Source organism: Sinocyclocheilus grahami, unplaced genomic scaffold, assembly GCF_001515645.1.
Source record: "Sinocyclocheilus grahami isolate Dianchi unplaced genomic scaffold, SAMN03320097.WGS_v1.1 scaffold185.1, whole genome shotgun sequence".
In the NCBI taxonomy this organism is placed as follows: domain Eukaryota; kingdom Metazoa; phylum Chordata; class Actinopteri; order Cypriniformes; family Cyprinidae; genus Sinocyclocheilus; species Sinocyclocheilus grahami.
This window is the reverse complement of record NW_015505364.1, coordinates 292,563-311,706: the sequence shown is the minus strand read 5'-3', so window position 1 is coordinate 311,706 and position 19,144 is coordinate 292,563. Positions and strand designations below refer to the sequence as shown.

Genomic DNA, 19,144 nt, shown 5'->3' with positions numbered 1-19,144 from the left:
CACTTGGATAGATAGATAGATAGATAGATAGATAGATAGATAGATAGATAGATAGATAGATAGATAGATAGATAGATAAGTTACGTGACGTGTAGCCAAGTATTCTGTCCCATAGCCTTCTCAGAATTTGTGTTCTCTATCTATCTATCTATCTATCTATCTATCTATCTATCTATCTATCTATCTATCTATCTATCTATTCTTAAAATTACTGCTGTTTATCAAGGTAATTAATTCCCTCAGTCACCATTAATCTTACTGAAAAGCTAGCATATTGTTAAAAAATCAATATATTAAGAACGACCAGATAGCCTATGTGAATGCACTGCTGTAGCCTTTGAAACACTTCTCCAGATGATTTTAATAAATTCTTTCAAAGGTATTCTAAAAGTTTTGATGACGTCTTTTAATCTTTTTGCATTTACAGACTATAACTATAACATCTAACTTTACAGACTCTATCTATATCTATCTAGAATACACTTTAACATTTATTTAGTATTTAGCTTTCCTCATTTATACACTTTTATATAGTATACATTAGTATATTTTATATACGTCTAACTTTCTATTTTAAATAATTGTACCTGTAAAATGGTGAAGTTTAATATTTATAAAATCCTGACCGACAATTTAAAGGGGAAAAGCCGCTGTCTTGTTATTGGCTCAAAAGCGGAAATGACGCTTTGCCAGTCGGTGGCGGGAACGTGTTATGTGCTGTATTCAGAAATGACCGCTGCCTTTGAAGCTAAAGAATTTAAACCTTAAATATTTAATTGAATTAATAGTCGAGTCACTTACGCAGTTCAGTGTTGTATTTATATCATATATCGATGGGGTTATGATGCTGTCCTGAAGTATTTATTATCGAACACAATCAAGTGCTCGAGCATCACCGGCCGATGTAAGACCGCGCGAGACAGACAGAGGATTCTCACAACAGAAAATATTGTTATTAAAATGAGCTTTTTCAACCTAGACCGGTTCCGTTTCCAAAGGGACAACGCAGCCGACAGTCACTGTAAATCGTCGGACGGATCCAACTCCGATAAGGAAAATCAACGTGGTAAGAAAAAAACTGCCATTTCCCAGCCGGGGCTTTGTTCAGCGTTCATGATGGATGTTTCTCAGAATCTTGTGAGCTTTCTACCTAGACAGCATGCCGGGTGCCGTAAACGCTTTTTTTTTTAGTCTGTGATTGTTGATAAGAGATGGAATGCTAGTGTGTATTGTACTGTATCAGTAAGGTTCTCCGTGTAGGTGGCCAGTGTGAAGATTTCTCTTCTCTTCTCTGTTATGGGCTTGACGCTGATTCTCGAAATAACCTGCTCTCTGTTTTTGTTTACCAGTATATCAGACCCTATTTACAACGTACTAGTAGTATTTGTCATGTTGTAAAGATGCAGTCACAAGATATTGTCTGCCGAAATGTCTTGATCCAGTATTGAATTTTCTGTTTCCAGCCCACCAGAGAAAGACAGATGGTCGATGTGCATCAGGCAAGGCATCAAGACATGCATTAGAGGATGTTTCTACCGATGACAAAGTTGTCAGGACGGGCAAGTAAGCGAGACTATGGGTTTATCAGAAGTGAATCTGCAGCATGTCTTCTCTTGGACACATTTGCTACTCCACACATTTTCTTTAGATATCAAGCTTACTGATTACATTATGAAAGTTCATTGCAAATATGAATGTTCACATTTAAACACACTCTCTAGTCTGTATCTAGTGATAGCATACAGTTATTTCACAGGGATACAACATCAGTGACCAAGCACCAGATAAGTAAGGATATGGAGGACAAAATCATCAAACTAATAGAGATGTTCCCTCAGAAGAGCAAGAAAGATCTATTGGAGGTAATGAGTTTGTCATTGATGTAACATCAATACTTAATAAAGCAGGTGAACTAGAGGTGTGTGATATAACTATTTTTGATCGTGGACGATTAAAATGTCTCCACAATCTGCTTTTGAAGAAATAGCGTAGTATCGTGCTACAGCGCACATTCTATCAGTTGCTGTTCTAGCGCTGCCATCTCAATACTGTGCAACGCGACATACATTCACATCAAATGTTAACTTAGCAGTAGAGTTACGCTCACGGGACACTGCACTTCGCAATCACAAAAGTACACTATTTCTTATGTATATAGAAGTGCACATGCATGTATATATTTAAGAAAAATGTTTTGTTTATATAAGATACTTGTATTTATATATAATATAAATTATATATGAATGAATATATATATATATATTATGTGTGTGTGTATTTATATATACATAATAAATATACACAGTACACACACATTATTGTAAACACAAATTAGAGGATGTTTCTACCGATGACAAAGTTGTCAGGACGGGCAAGTAAGCGAGACTATGGGTTTATCAGAAGTGAATCTGCAGCATGTCTTCTCTTGGACACATTTGCTACTCCACACATTTTCTTTAGATATCAAGCTTACTGATTACATTATGAAAGTTCATTGCAAATATGAATGTTCACATTTAAACACACTCTCTAGTCTGTATCTAGTGATAGCATACAGTTATTTCACAGGGATACAACATCAGTGACCAAGCACCAGATAAGTAAGGATATGGAGGACAAAATCATCAAACTAATAGAGATGTTCCCTCAGAAGAGCAAGAAAGATCTATTGGAGGTAATGAGTTTGTCATTGATGTAACATCAATACTTAATAAAGCAGGTGAACTAGAGGTGTGTGATATAACTATTTTTGATCGTGGACGATTAAAATGTCTCCACAATCTGCTTTTGAAGAAATAGCGTAGTATCGTGCTACAGCGCACATTCTATCAGTTGCTGTTCTAGCGCTGCCATCTCAATACTGTGCAACGCGACATACATTCACATCAAATGTTAACTTAGCAGTAGAGTTACGCTCACGGGACACTGCACTTCGCAATCACAAAAGTACACTATTTCTTATGTATATAGAAGTGCACATGCATGTATATATTTAAGAAAAATGTTTTGTTTATATAAAATACTTGTATTTATATATAATATAAATTATATATGAATGAATATATATATATTATGTGTGTGTGTGTATTTATATATACATAATAAATATACACAGTACACACACATTATTGTAAACACAAACTTTCATTTTGGATGCGATTATTTGTTTGACAGCACTAGTTAATATGGTCAAATACACAAGGTTTACATATAAACACAGTTGGTTATGTCTAAGTGAAAGTAAACAGTCGAGAGAAAAACAGATATTTGCCTGTATATTAGATGCGTGCAGCTCTTAAAGCAACAGCAGACTAATTGTAGCAAACATGCTGCCGCTTGTCATTAAAGGGATAGTTCAACCAAAAATTTAAATTCTTTCAATATTTACTCACTCTCATGTTGTCCCAAACTTGTATTAATTTCTTTCTTGTGCTCAACACAAAAGTAGATATTTTAAATGGTGACATATCATGAAAATCTGAATTTTCGAGGTTTTAAGTAACCTATAATCAGGTCCCTGGTGCATCTACCAACCAAGGAAATGTGAAAAAGATTAACTCAGTCACTTTGTTTTGGTAAGCCTTTTTCTGCAAGCGTCTGAGAAAAAGAATGCGTCTGATTTTGGTGACGTGGCAAAGGGATCTCATTATAATATTACCGCCTCTTAATCTGTAAACTTCCACTCAAGGCACCGTCATTTTGATTTTTCGCAAGCGACAACGGTGAACCAGCTCTAATGCCATGGCGAAAGTTTGAGCAAAACATGCTAACTGTTCTGTCTTTGGCTGCACAGACGAGCACAGAACACTATTTAGAGTCCCAACCTCAGAGGAGACAAGAGAACGGTGGATTTATTGATTTATTTTGGCTACTGTATATTGCTGCTGCCACATAGATCTAAAATAAACAAGCAATTTATTTCTCAGCTGTTTACTTTCACTGGCATAACCGACTGTTTTTGTAACTCATGTGTTTTTAACATAAGCTTGTGTGTGAATGAGAACTTGATTTAGTACTCGCATGCTGTGACAGCCGCTTTCTGTCCATGTGCTTTGGATGTGTGCACTCAGAAAACCGTATATCAGAAGTTTAAACTAATATGGTTTAAAAAGCATGATTTCAGCGTGATAATCAGAACCAGATGTTTTTAGCAGATACAAGCTGTAAAGGTGCAACTCTATTCTGGAAAAGGGGGCGGGCAGCAGCAGCTCATTCGCATTTAAAGACAGGCCCGAAAAACAGCTTGTTTCTGCTTCCACTCAAAATAGGCATTTTCAAAATGATATAATAAATGATCTGTGGAGTATTTTGAGCTGAAACTTCACAGACACATTCTGGGGACACCAGAGACTTGTATTACATATTGTAAAAAGGGGCATAATATGTCACCTTTAAAGAATGTGGGTTACCAACAGTTGCTGGTCCCCATTGACTTTGATAGTAGGGAAAAAATATTAAGACCCTGGGGACCAGCAACTGTTTGGTTACCCACATTCTTCAATATAACTTTTGTTCAACAGAAGAAAGAAACGCATTCATGTTTAAAACCACTTAAGAGCGAGTAAATGATGACAGAATTTTCATTTTTGGTCCCGTTAATGTTAATAAAACAAAAACAGAGAAAAACCACTCACTGCTCTTGACTGAAGAACTTAAATACAGTTGCTTTAATAAGAATCAATGTATAATTTATACAGTGAAGTGTTTTTATATATATTTATCAAATTTCTTGAATGTTACTGCTAAATACACCTACTCTACTTGAAAAATAAAGCACTGTTTGTTTTATTTGTATATAATATGCATTTGTAATTTGTATCTTTTGTTATTTTTTTAATAACAATTATAAAATAATGACAAAGATTTTTATCTTCACCCACTTTGGCCTAAATATCTGTCATTCTTTTTTTATTTGATATTTTGCTACCTTAAGGCTTTGTTTTTAAAACAAGTTGCAAAATAGTAAAACCATCGTGACAAAGAATCGTGATAGAATTGTGATTTTCCTGAAAAAAAATTGTGATATGATACGTTTGACATATCGCCCACCCCTAAGGTGAACGTTGTAGATTTTATGCTCTTGTGTTACTTTATATTGTGACAGGTAGTTGAAAGCACCAGCACGCTGGAGGGAGCTATAGCCCATTGTTTGATGGTTTATGGAGATGACGGTAAGACTGTTTTTATTATTTGCAATTCTCATAGGTCAATCACAGCGTGAACCATTTTTGCATACAATATTATAACTTGTAATTCAAATCAAAACTGTTTTATATATGCAGATTCAGGCAGACAGAAAGGCAAAGCGAGGTATAAAGATGATGATAACGATGAGCCAACAAAGAGGAGAAAAATTGTGGTGAGAGATCCATTTGAATAAATTTTTAGACCCAACATCTTTCCCATGGCTTTAATATGGTGAACTCCTTTTTAAATGGCTGTTGATTGTGATTTAGCGTTCAGCTTCGGAATCTGAGGATGAGGAAGAAAATTCTGATGATGAGAAGAGTCAAGAGCCAAGCAGAGAGAGGCAGGAGGCTCTGTTGAAGAAGCTGAAAAAGAAACTGCCTAATATTGAAAAAGAGGTAGGCTAGAGGTTGAAATCTATACTGATGCAAGAGTACTGGGATATTCTGGAGAGTCTGTATCTTCAATTTCTTTAACAGGTCTTGAGGGATGTCCTGAGAGAGCATGACTGGGACTATGAGAATGCCTTGGGATCACTGCTTGTGTTTTCATCAACAGGTGATTATTACTGCATTTCAGCTACAGTTGAAGATTTAGTCCAAATAGAAATTTTAAGGTGAGAATGATCTGATTTAAAGCCATCTATGCCTTATCACTTTAAATTCAGGTTCAAGTTCACCAGAGGATCAGAGAAAGCAAAAGTCAAAATCATCTTACTCCAGGGGAAAAAAGGACAAGAGCTCACAAAAACCTGACAGCTCGTTTAGTCTGTCAAGATGGCTAACAGCAGTACCGTCTCATGTGCCAAAAGTTTCTAGTGTGTCTACTCCAAAAACACAAAAATCAGCAGTCAGCAAAAGCATGACCAAAAACACATCCTTTAAGCGGAAGAGGGGTGATGAATTACTGTTAAATGATGTCAGTGCCTCTGAGGATGAAGAGGAGATTGACAGTGATGTTGAGAGTATCTCTGATGATCTGGACTCGGAGGATGAGGACAGCATCTCTGGCAATCTCCAGGACCAGATCATTCAGTTTCTCCAAGAGGCTTCCATAGATGAGCTGGCTCTAATATCTGGCTGCTCAATCAAAAAAGCCCAGAAGATCATTTCACTGAGGCCTTTCAACACTTGGAAAGATGTGGTAAGAATCTTATGTTATGTTAATTGTCACTCTGAATTATGTTATTGTGGTTGAATGACTCTTGAAGTGCTCAGAGGGGATTAGTTCTTTTGGCTGTGAAGGCAGTGATTCATATTTGTCAGGTTTGTATTCATGCCCACTGACGGGTTTTATCTAATTGTTTAAATGAGGTGTTAAAATCTGTCACACTATTTTGAAATGTTTTGGTAACAAAATGGGGATATTCCAAACCATTCTATGCACTGAATTCAGTGCAATTAGTTATCGGTAGACAAGACAGGTGAACCATACTGGTGGAAAGGCTTTGTCTGACGTGGCAACTCCCGATTGGGAAAAACAAACAAAGTATGTTAGCAAGCCCTAATTGGTACAGAACTGTACTATTTAGCTACATTAACCATTCGGCCCATGGTGGAAAAGCGCTAATTTTGTTCCTTTTCTTTCAGAAAGAGCAGTTCTATAAGGATAATGGCCTGTCTATAGATCTGGTACATGGCTGCAAGGTCGTGCTTAAGGAGAGGCAGGTGGTTAGAGACCTTATGGGAAGATGTGAGAAGATTGCACAGAAAATGACTAAAGATGTTACCCAGGTCATAGAAGCAGGCATGGGTTCCATCAAGCAACCCAAAGTCCTGAACCGCAAGTGAGTTTATCTATTCTCAGTATACACGCATTTTGACCTCAAAGTATGCTGGTACGATTTGTCACTCTAAACTACGCAAAACTCTAGTGACGCCTCTGTCCACGCGCAGTATTCAAAACAAGCAACAGAAAAAGATGAAGAGTTCAACCAGTCAGAGCGTTTTTTTGTTTGTTTTTGCATTTAAATAATTTCTGCATTTTATTTCTCTCCTAGTAGCCTATCGTTTATAGTTTTAGTTCAAAGCGGCTCGCGCTCGCCCCGTCAGATGCTCTGACAGAAAGGCTGCGTGTGAGGCTGACAGCGACGCACTATTTAATGTGTTTGAGATGTGCTGTTTTCCTTAATCCATAACTTACATTTCACAGGTATATTCTCCATCTGTAAATGTTAAAAAAGCCATGGAAATATTTCCATTTTGCTGTCAGAAGTGCATGAGCTTTTGCTTTGCGATTCTCCGCTAAACTCCAAACAGGCTTCATTTAGAACGAGCGCGCCAAACAGACAGAGCTCAATGAAATAGGAGCGCAATAACTCTGACTAAAATATAAATTTTGCTGAAATATTTGTAGTTGGACAATAAATGTGACCTATATATGTAGAAGTTTAAACCTACAAGTAAGTGTATTTGTATGATAGCACTAACTGTAAAGTGTAATGGGGTAATAAAAATAGCCTTTATACTCAATTAGTCTGTGCTTTTTATTATTTTCATTTTTAGTTTAGTAACTTTAAGTTCTGCTTTAAAAGGATTATTTGTTTTTAGATTACAATGTTACAATGTAATGTGATTTTAACCCTTTTTTGCACATAATATATGCCTATATGCTTACATTCACTTTATTTGTTTAATCCAAATACAAAATACCGAGATATATAGGCTACCATATACTGCAAATCAGCCAAAAAATACAGAGATATGAATTTTTGCTCATTATCGCCCAGCCCTATACAGAAGTGTACTGGAGTTTTAATTAAAGTGTACTAGTTTTTTTTTCTCATTTTTAAATTGCATTAAAAAAAAAAACTAAATGGCAAAAATTTATTAAAAAAATAATTTCCAAGGTTGGCAGTTCTGGGTTATGCAATTATTTTTTTTTTTACTTCTTGTTTTTGACTTCAAGTTTCAAACTCCAGCCATATCAGCTGATCGGCTTGAAATGGCTGATTCTTCTACACCAGCACAAGCTGAGTGGCATCCTGGCAGATGAAATGGTGAGTCACTGTCATACTGATTTCAAAGGCATGAAATCCAAGAAGGTTTCTGATTCCTTTTAAGCAAAGGACTATTATCACAGATATTGTTTATAAGTGATTTGATCTTTCCACAGGGGCTGGGTAAAACTATTCAGGCCATCTCATTCCTGGCTCATTTGTATGAAAATGGAATCAAGGGCCCTCATCTTATTACCGTACCCTCGTCTACACTGGGTAAGAGACTTATTTCAGTGGGATTGTAGCATATAAACTTGTCCCTATATTGTTGCTTGATGATTAATTTCTCTCTTTGCAGATAACTGGGTTCGTGAACTGGGTCTTTGGTGTCCCAGTCTTAAAGTTCTTATTTACTATGGTGAGTTAGTTTTCAGGCAAGCACATTATGCTCTAAAAATAAAAATGTTTGTTTTGTAAAACAAATTTTAAAGATTAAATTAGATTGAGTCCCAGGTTTTCAGTGTGGTCTCAGAACCCAGTGCAAAATAATACATATTAATACAGAATCCTTTTTTTCCCCCTTTCTCTATTCTTTTGTTTATACTTGTAGGGTCTGTGGAAGACCGCAGATACTTGCGACAAGACATACTCAGTGGCTTAGTTGAATTCAACATCATAGTATCCACGTAAGTATAAGATGACTCACCATATTATTTTACAGTACCTATATATTGTTGCCCTGACTATGTATTTATGTAAGTCACTTGCATTCAGTGGTGTTAACACTTGCCTGTTCATCCTTTCTTCTTTCATCTGTATTAGTTACAATCTCACAATAGGGAATGACCATGACCGCAGTCTGTTCCGCAAGCTGAGGCTGAAGTATGCAGTGTTTGATGAGGGCCACTTGCTGAAAAATATGAACTCTCAACGCTACCGCCACCTCATGGCCATCAATGTCAGTACACATGTATCATAAACATAGTAAATATGATTTAAAGAAATGCTGTTCACTGCCATTTTTCTCTTTTGGGCTAGTTTGGGAAGTGCTTAATGTAGAGAAAGGGTAGTAAAGTTGTACTTATCTATACCTGTCGTCTACAGGCTGAGCACAGATTGCTGCTGACAGGAACGCCTTTACAGAACAACCTGCTGGAGCTCATGTCCCTCCTGAACTTCATCATGCCCTCCATGTTCTCCAGCAGCACCTCACAGATCTTCAAAATGTTCTCTACGGTACAGAATAGGGATGTCAATTTTCGATCATTCAAATGATCGATCGCCATTTAAATTAGCGATCAATTAATCGTTAACCTTAATACTGCAAAGTGCCTCTATTGCAGTGGCATATAGTCACCAGCATGACAGGATGTGCAAATGCTACTCAAGTACTCAAGCCAGCTTCCTCACCCAAATGAAAGGGTTTTTTAGTCTAAATAAAAGGCTAGTAGTAGGATTGTAAAATGAATAGATGTGATTATCATTGGATAAAATAAAGAGAGCGCGCCATAGTTATTTTTGGGATAATTTTACTTTAAATGCAGGCTATTGTTGGCTGTTTCATATAGGGGTGCTCCAATTGATCGGCTACCGATCACTATCGGCCGATAATCGCTTTGGGATGATTGATCGGCAGTCTCTAAAAAGGCAGATCTCAAAAAAACGATCTCAAGCTGATGGTGCGCCTGCCGTGAGAGGTTTGGCACGACATGCAGCGGCACAGTCTCAGTCTCTGTCCGGCGCGGGTGAAATAATTATAATGCTGTAGGTGAGGTACTCACTTCCATATTTCTTAATTAAATAACTTATAAAGTAATTTGAAAACCTTGTGTGAGACGTAATTTAACAAACAGCATGAGTCAATCACCGCGCACGCTCTCTCTCAAAATATGCAAATGTATTCAAATCACCACATCTCGTCTGTCTATAAACCCGTTGCTGTCCGGCAGTGCATTCGAGTAGCGGTGCGTCTGCAGCAGTGTAGAGTGTTTCCGCATCGAGTCTTATTTTTGCTGCGCTGCAAGCGCTGAATTAAAGTAACAGCGCATTTTTTTTGCAGTAAATATGAACATGGATTGACACGAAAATGTAGTAATTACACCATAAATGCATATTATTAAAGTCTATTGTGTTTCACAGTCAACACATATGGCTTTTAGCTAGGTTTAAAGGGAAAGAGCACTTTTTAGATAAACAAGGCCATAATAGATGGCACTCGTGGAGGTAGGAAAACGAAGTTCTTTATGAACTGCAGGATTGTAATAAAGAATTAAATGCAAAAGGAAAGGCAGTAGAGCTGACTATTTCTGTCAATGGTAAGCTTGTGATAACTTAAGAAAAGTAGTTTAAATGTTTTGCCACTTGCTTGAGCAACTTAATATATAAGTAAATGCAAAAGTAAAAAGCATTGAATAATGTGTAGTTTATATTTATTGTTTAAACGATTGTATTGCTGTACTGTGTAAAAAAAGAATTGCAATTGCTTTCAGTGACCGTTTGGATTTGAAATCAAAATAATGGATAAATGTTGTGTTTGTGGTAAACAGCCACGGATCAGTAGCACAGTCCGTGCTGCTTCCCCTCTCACAAGAGTCACCTAAGAGGGGAATTCCCCCCATTTCAAAAATGAAATTCAGTCCCTGAATAAATGTCTAAAAATCCTGATTGGAGTATCACTATAAATAGTTATAAATGATAAAAACAAGGCTTTAAAAAGATCGGGATCGGTATCGGCAGATACTGCTTTCTGCGATCGGTGATCGGCCTCAAAAGTCCTGATCGGAGCACCCCTAGTTTCATATCCTGTCACAGAGACCACTGAATGCGCCTTTTTAAATGGTTTCATTGTGCTCCATTGTATTTTAAAACACAATCGCAATGTTTGCAATTGAGATTATTGCCATTTAAAATAAAATGATCCCAAACGTTACTACGGCAAAACACACTTGCTCGTATGAAAATTTAATTGGCCACAAATTAAGTTGTAGGAATGAATTTTATATGTATATTAAATTAGCTTTTCTGACCATTTACAAACGGTGTCATTTGTTTCGGAATATTGGGAGAAAACCTGAAGATATGAGAAGAGACGGGCTCTGTCCTGCTCGTGTCCCACAGTCCAGTCAAAGCGCAGAGCCCGATATGAAACAATAACGGGGGAAATTATAATTAAACATGACTTGGTTACTAAATTTCTATTCCATTCCATGTTAAAGGACTTTGGTGTTTCTATTTTAATGTACTGTTAAAGTTTGGATTAAAGCGTAATTTGTACATTAGTGAATTATTTGCACAAAACACCCAGCTCCGTCCCCGTCACTCACTGCCGCTTCTTCGTGTCTGCTGCTCGTGTTTTGCACATTAGCCGCACACACCCCAAAACTAAATTGCTTAATCGACCATCAATAGCTTTAATTGGTTAAATCTCTTATTGACAATTAATCGATCGTTGATTAATCGTTGACATCCCTAGTACAGACAGTGCACAGATTAAGTCTAATTATAATACTATATGTGCCATCTTTCAGAAATGTATCTAAATGTTATCCATTTTAAGGACACAATAATCATTATAGACAGAATGCCATCTCACTTTCTGCACATATGCTTGGTTTCAGAGGTCATCAGAGGAAGAAAGCAGTTTTCATAAGAAAAGAATTGCACAGGCCAAACTTATCATGAAGCCATTCATTCTGAGACGAGTCAAGAGTGAGGTAGACACTTTTTTCACTGTGATTATGATCTGATCAGATTCATTATTGAGAAAATCTCACAGAAATAGTGATCCATCAAAGTAAATTTATCTACATCATTCCTCTGTACTGAAAATTACTATGTCCAATATATCTTTTTCCCACCCTGATTGTGACTTTGCAAATGTCATTCTAGGTGTTGAAACAGCTTCCACCAAAAGTGGAGAGTATTGAAATGTGTCCCATGAGTGACGCCCAGCAGAAGCTGTATGACAAACTTTTCAAAAGACTAAAGAAGACTCCGAATGGAGACAGTATGTGCTATTCATTTTTATATGCGAATGTGCTGTCTAGGAGTATTGCACTCAGTTTTTTTGTTTGCCTATATTGTATTCAGATTTATCTGACAAATTAAACAGGGGCTGTCAAAAAAATTTTCCTTCTAAGCTGGAGGATCTGAAAAACAAAGTGGGAATGTTGAAAACCATTTTTCTAACTCTGATCGTCTGTCCCACAATTCCTATCTTCTCTTTGTCCTCAGAGCGGGAGCTTTGTAATGTGATGATGCAGCTGAGAAAGATGGCTAATCATCCATTGCTGCACCGCCAGTACTACACCAGTGACAAATTGGCTGCCATGAGTAAAGCCATGCTTAAGGTGAGAATTGGGAGAGTAATATGTAAAAGAGGCTGAATAATAAAGCTTGAATTGTGGGTGAGTAATGATGACAGATGAACTATTCCTTTGAGAACCACTGCTGCATTGCATACCATTGTTGAGCTGACATGGTTCTGCTTATGTTAGGAGCCGACACATTTTGATGCAGACCCTGCGCTGATCCAGGAGGACATGGAAGTGATGTCTGATTTTGAGCTGCATAGTTTATGTAAGCAGTACAGCTCCATCAGCGGGTTTCAGCTGGAGAAAGCGCTCCTCTTAGACTCTGGGAAGTTTGCACTTTTAACCAAAATACTCTCCAGGCTCAAAGAAAAGGTTTGTCTGGATGCTGTTTAAAAATCTCCTGATGAGTCATTTGAATTTAATTTGTGTTTTGTTGTTGCTGATGTGTTTAAAACAACTTTCTTTTTCTTCCAAGGGTGATAGGGTTGTCCTTTTCAGTCAGTTCACCATGATGCTGGACATTGTGGAGATTCTGCTCAAACACCTTGACCATCACTTTGTTCGACTGGATGGTTCTACTCCCATGGCGGAGAGGTGAGCATAACTTGGTTATTACCTTCTTCAGTACCTCATGTCAATTTATTTGAACTGCCCTCAATTCAGATTTGTTTTTCGGATTTGATGTTCAGGACTGACTGTCCTCACTGTCACTTTGCAAGTAATGAAATGCAATTGATTAATCATTCAGACCGTGCATTTTATTTCAATATCCACTGTCTCTACATTTAATGGATCTGCATGTGAGCATAAATGTATAAATTCAGACACCGCTGTACACACTACACTTTTTTTTTTTTTTACTTTTTTAATCTGGAACAACTAAAGAGATTCCGGTTACACTTTACTTGAAGGGGTGTGCATAAGACTAACATGACACCTTCATAATCATGACATGACACATGTCATGAATATGAAGGAGGTTTTATGCATGTTTATGACAACTGTCATTAAGTGTCATTCGCTCAGTTATGTCATTTTTAATGCAAATATGACATTATTTTACCTAACCCTACCCCTAACCATAGCCCATAACAAAGACATCTCAAACAATGCCATCTTTGCATTAAAAATTACATAACTGAGCGAATGACACTTAATGACAGTTGTCATAAACATGCATACAAAATCTTCATATTCATGACATGTGTCATGTCATGATTATGAAGGTGTCATGTCAGTCTTATGCACACCCCTTCAAGTAAAGTGTTACCGAGATTCCAGTAGGAAGCTGCCTGTCTGAACAAATCTAATTCAACCCTTGTGGCTTCTCTAGGATTGGTCTCATTGACAAATACAATACAAACCCTGAAATTTTTGTGTTCCTCCTGTCGACCCGGGCTGGGGGGCAGGGGATCAACCTCGCCTCTGCAAACACGGTGATACTGCATGACATTGATTGCAATCCATTCAATGATAAACAAGCAGAGGACCGCTGTCATCGAATGGGGCAAACCAGGTTAGTATAATCAAAAGAATATTGAGTTTGCTTTAACCTCCTGAGTTTTGTCCACTGTAGAGGACATTATGTTTTGGCGATTTCTCTTGAGACGTTACATGCCACAGTTTTAAGTCTGGATGTCCTGTCTTGTACAGAGCACATTCAGGGCTTTTCAGAGATACCAAATGATTGGTTGTTTCACCATGACCACTCCCTCTCTTTGGTCTTTAAAAATGACTGATATTCATTTAGTGATCAAATGGTAACACCCTATTGGAAATATGATAATATTTTGTAATTATCATTTAAATCTGACTAATTGACATTGTTTGTCATAAATCAACATCTCAGGAAAATCAAAATATGACCTTCTGTTATGAAACAGGACATCAGTTTCATACATGTCCACTGTAGAGGACACCAGGACTTAAAGCATGTTTATTACACATTTTGGGAGACACAACAAATTAATAGAGAAAAAAATATATATCAATATTCCTATTAAATATTAGATATTATTATGAAAATCTTGCTAATTATTACTCCCATTATTGCACTTATTTGTTCATTCTATGTTGCCCCAAAAACGCAAATTAGATTACATTTTACACACATTTTGCTTAAAGAAAAATGTTTTTTAAAAAATATCTTTCATAACATTAGTTGAGAATCATCTTTATATATAGTTTGGTATAAAAAAAAATAAATTGATTTCTGGTTAAAACAAAATCCCACTCTTTTTGCCTTTTCATGTCTATTCATGTCTTTTTATTTTTTTTTAAAAACAGAGGACATGGCATAACATATGAATAAAATACCATTTTTCAAAAATTGTATTTTTCAAAATTTTTCTTATGCTCTAAACAATGTAATGACATGACACAATACTAAATTCACAAAACAGTTTTTTCTGGTTCATGATAATGTTTTGCATCACAGAACAGTGCAGGTGATCAAGCTCATCAGCAGAGGTTCAATTGAAGCCTGCATGCTCCGAGTGGGACAAGAGAAGCTGAAACTGGAACAGGACATGACCACTGATGGAGGTGAGTTTCAACACCCAACCTCTGTCAAACCCACAGGTCACAATTTACTAGATGAACCTCAAAATACCCTCCCTTTATAGTAGCAGTAGTGGGCGGTATAACCAAAATCTTATCACAGTACTGTATAGTTCCTTGTGCCAGAATGTCAATGAAAAATGGTTTATATATTAAATAATTGTTTAATTCCAATTTTTGGGTAATCCAGTGAAAGTAATTTATTAAAATGGAGACTTTCATTGTGGTGGTTTTACTACATTATCAGTTATGTATCTGGTTTTTCACTATAGATTGAATGCTCTTTAATTCTTTTTGTGTTGAATTCTGTTCAGATGAGGTTGGTGCTATAACTGAACAAATGGCAGAGCTGCTCAAAGTCTCACTGGGCCTTTGAAACCTGAAGAATGTGAAAGCCAGAGTGGTAGTTGCCTGTACATTTCCCTCCACTCCTCAAGAGTAAACACAGCAACTTGAGACTGATTTGATGTGGTTTTGGTAAGGACTAGCACTTTTTTTTTTCCCCCCAATGTCCAAATATTAGTAGTCAGTAAATGCACAGGAGGTTGTCTGGATGTCCTGTCTTGTACAGAGCACATTCAGGGCTTTTCAGAGATACCAAATGATTGGTTGTTTCACCATGACCACTCCCTCTCTTTGGTCTTTAAAAATGACTGACATTCATTTAGTGATCAAATGGTAACACCCTATTGGAAATATGATAATATTTTGTAATTATCATTTAAATCTGACTAATTGACATTGTTTGTCATAAATCAACATCTCAGGAAAATCAAAATATGACCTTCTGTTATGAAACAGGACATCAGTTTCATACATGTCCACTGTAGAGGACACCAGGACTTAAAGCATGTTTATTACACATTTTGGGAGACACAACAAATTAATAGAGAAAAAAATATATATCAATATTCCTATTAAATATTAGATATTATTATGAAAATCTTGCTAATTATTACTCCCATTATTGCACTTATTTGTTCATTCTATGTTGCCCCAAAAACGCAAATTAGATTACATTTTACACACATTTTGCTTAAAGAAAAATGTTTTTTAAAAAATATCTTTCATAACATTAGTTGAGAATCATCTTTATATATAGTTTGGTATAAAAAAAAATAAATTGATTTCTGGTTAAAACAAAATCCCACTCTTTTTGCCTTTTCATGTCTATTCATGTCTTTTTTTTCTGCAATTTTTCTTATGCTCTAAACAATGTAATGACATGACACAATACTAAATTCACAAAACAGTTTTTTCTGGTTCATGATAATGTTTTGCATCACAGAACAGTGCAGGTGATCAAGCTCATCAGCAGAGGTTCAATTGAAGCCTGCATGCTCCGAGTGGGACAAGAGAAGCTGAAACTGGAACAGGACATGACCACTGATGGAGGTGAGTTTCAACACCCAACCTCTGTCAAACCCACAGGTCACAATTTACTAGATGAACCTCAAAATACCCTCCCTTTATAGTAGCAGTAGTGGGCGGTATAACCAAAATCTTATCACAGTACTGTATAGTTCCTTGTGCCAGAATGTCAATGAAAAATGGTTTATATATTAAATAATTGTTTAATTCCAATTTTTGGGTAATCCAGTGAAAGTAATTTATTAAAATGGAGACTTTCATTGTGGTGGTTTTACTACATTATCAGTTATGTATCTGGTTTTTCACTATAGATTGAATGCTCTTTAATTCTTTTTGTGTTGAATTCTGTTCAGATGAGGTTGGTGCTATAACTGAACAAATGGCAGAGCTGCTCAAAGTCTCACTGGGCCTTTGAAACCTGAAGAATGTGAAAGCCAGAGTGGTAGTTGCCTGTACATTTCCCTCCACTCCTCAAGAGTAAACACAGCAACTTGAGACTGATTTGATGTGGTTTTGGTAAGGACTAGCACTTTTTTTTTTTTTCCCCCAATGTCCAAATATTAGTAGTCAGTAAATGCACAGGAGGTTGTGTTACTCAGGGATCACCTGAAGTACTCATGTTAATATTCCACACTGGAGATCTATGTCATATGTGCCTGAAAGACTGTACCTCACTTACCCAGCTCAGTTTAGCCCACATAGGACTGGTGAGTTGGTTCCAGATTTGTGACCTTATTGACTAAAGGCACTTCTGCAAATAACTGGTTATACTTGTACTTTAACAGTTTTGTTGTTTAATGTGTATCTCCTTGTATTGTGTTTTCTAAATAAAGATAATACAGTCATTTACTTAAAATTAAGATTTTTGATTGTTGATGAGTATTGCAAGTTGATTAGTACTACTGCCATTAAAATATGCACACCAATTCAATTCAAACTACTCAACATTGGATTAGCATCGTCACCTTTATTTATATAGCACTTTATGCAATACAGATTGTTTCAAAGCAGCTTTACAGCGATAAACGGAAGTGATTCAGTGATGCAAACAGAATTCAATTCTGCTGAAAAGCAGCTCTAAAAAGACAATAGTAAAGACTTATTCAGTGGAAATCAGTTCATTGTTGATTCGGTTCTGTTCAGTAACTTTAAAGTTCAAATGTGGAGTGAGTTTAATCTATAAAGCAACTTTGGAGGGATGTCATCCAGCTCCGTTTAGTTCTCAGCCAATAGTGTCTGTGCAGTAAAGTTAATAATATTAAGTGTCCCCATCTAACCAAGCTAAAACGCATCAGTGACAAAGAACCCAAACTCCATCAGTGACAGAAATGGAGAAAAAGCCTCGGTAGAAACAAGGTTCAGTCAGGGGCCAGACAGACAAACATGGTGTGATTTAATTCCAGGGCATGTCACAAGTCAGATTGTGGATTGATATATTTATATAATCCATAATATTTCATCCAGTTCCTTCTTGAAATTCTTGATACATTATGCCAGCATTTGGTGGGGGTATTTGAAGCTGGCCATAGGGTCTGTGCAGAGGACTGGATTCGGGTGACTATGGTAATCTCAGACAGTCAGACTAATATTAGCGTAGATGCCACTCCACTTCTTACTGAGGTGTTAAACCATTAAGGACTTTAGAAGTAAGCATTAAGATTTTAAAATGTATGCAATATTTAAAAGGGAGCCAATGCAGTGTTGACAAAACCAGGCTAATATGGTCGTACTTCCTAGCTGCTGAGTTTGAACCAGCTGGAGTTTGTTTATTAAGCCTGCAGAGTAGCCACCGAGTACAGCATTACAATAATCTAGACCTGAGGTTGTGAATGCATGAATGAACTGTTCTGCATTTGACATTGAGAGCACATGTCGCAATTTATGTATTTTTTTTTTAAGATGGAAAAAATCTGTTTTACAAATATTAGCCGGCGCTTGCTTCATTCCTAGAAGCTGACGCTGGCTCTGCCGCACGTGCTTTTATAGCTTCCCGTTCATGACGTCATCCGCCGTGACGTACCGCTCAGCTATTGGACTGATTTCACAAGTGATTCAGAGCGTGGGTCACTGAAGGCGTTCCCCTAGTGTTCTCGACGCAGCGTCTCGTTCCCTCGAGGAACTAGGGTTACATACGTAACTAGACAAGTTCGAAAAGCTGTGACCCGCCTCACTCGCCCTCCCAGATGGACGTATGTTGTGAGTTATCTGATAATGTTAAACCTATTCATCATGCCATTTTTATTTGGAATCTTATTTTGTGTGTTGTTTGTTCACCTAGATAAAATTAAAACCATTCATCTATTTTTCAGTTTATGTTCTGTCCTTTTGTGTATTGTTTGTTTATCTGTTAATTACATTCCTTTAAAGTTATGGAAGAATGCTAAAGTTTTTATTTTTTTAGTTTCTATCTACAGTATGTTACAGAAAGATAAGGTTGTATGTACGTGTCCAACCTCTGTTTCCTTTGGGATACCTGTCTCTATAATGTACTTAGGCTTGCTTTTGCAAAACACTGGGAAAAAACAACAACAACAACAAAAAAGACCACTATTTTACATTTGATTTTATGACAGATTTTTTTCCTAAGTAACTTGCAGTGCATACAATTTATAGCCTATAAGACATTGTGTTATTTAATAACTATGTGTGCTCCATGGGAAATGAACCAGTGACCTTGGCATGATAAACACAGTGCGGAATTTCATGTTTTAGGTAATGAAAAGTCGTTATGCACGGGTTTTCATTGAACCAGTAGACAGTTTTGTTTTAATGAATG

The 19,144-nt window shown here is 36.7% G+C and overlaps 1 protein-coding gene across 2 annotated transcripts; it reads left to right on the top strand.

Annotated features, from left to right (window-relative positions):
• Nucleotides 1-678: 678 nt before the first annotated feature.
• smarcad1a (SNF2 related chromatin remodeling ATPase with DExD box 1a) lies at nt 679-17,189 on the top strand. 2 transcript variants are annotated; one of them, XM_016284577.1, is made up of 24 exons: nt 679-1,066; nt 1,464-1,563; nt 1,757-1,862; nt 5,105-5,171; nt 5,283-5,359; nt 5,457-5,585; nt 5,667-5,745; nt 5,855-6,330; nt 6,777-6,973; nt 8,095-8,185; nt 8,302-8,401; nt 8,484-8,543; nt 8,736-8,811; nt 8,948-9,083; nt 9,230-9,361; nt 11,743-11,838; nt 12,014-12,131; nt 12,359-12,474; nt 12,622-12,810; nt 12,914-13,032; nt 13,772-13,954; nt 14,876-14,982; nt 15,312-15,541; nt 16,954-17,186. In XM_016284577.1, exons 1-23 carry the CDS (start codon nt 961-963, stop codon nt 15,371-15,373), a joined length of 2,922 nt encoding a protein of 973 aa, XP_016140063.1. In that variant the 5' UTR covers nt 679-960; the 3' UTR covers nt 15,374-15,541; nt 16,954-17,186. The 2 variants fall into 2 exon arrangements, with proteins under 2 accessions (XP_016140063.1, XP_016140064.1); XM_016284578.1 differs by lacking the exon at nt 13,772-13,954 and having other exon boundaries at nt 16,954-17,189.
• The last annotated feature ends 1,955 nt before the right edge of the window (nt 17,190-19,144 follow it).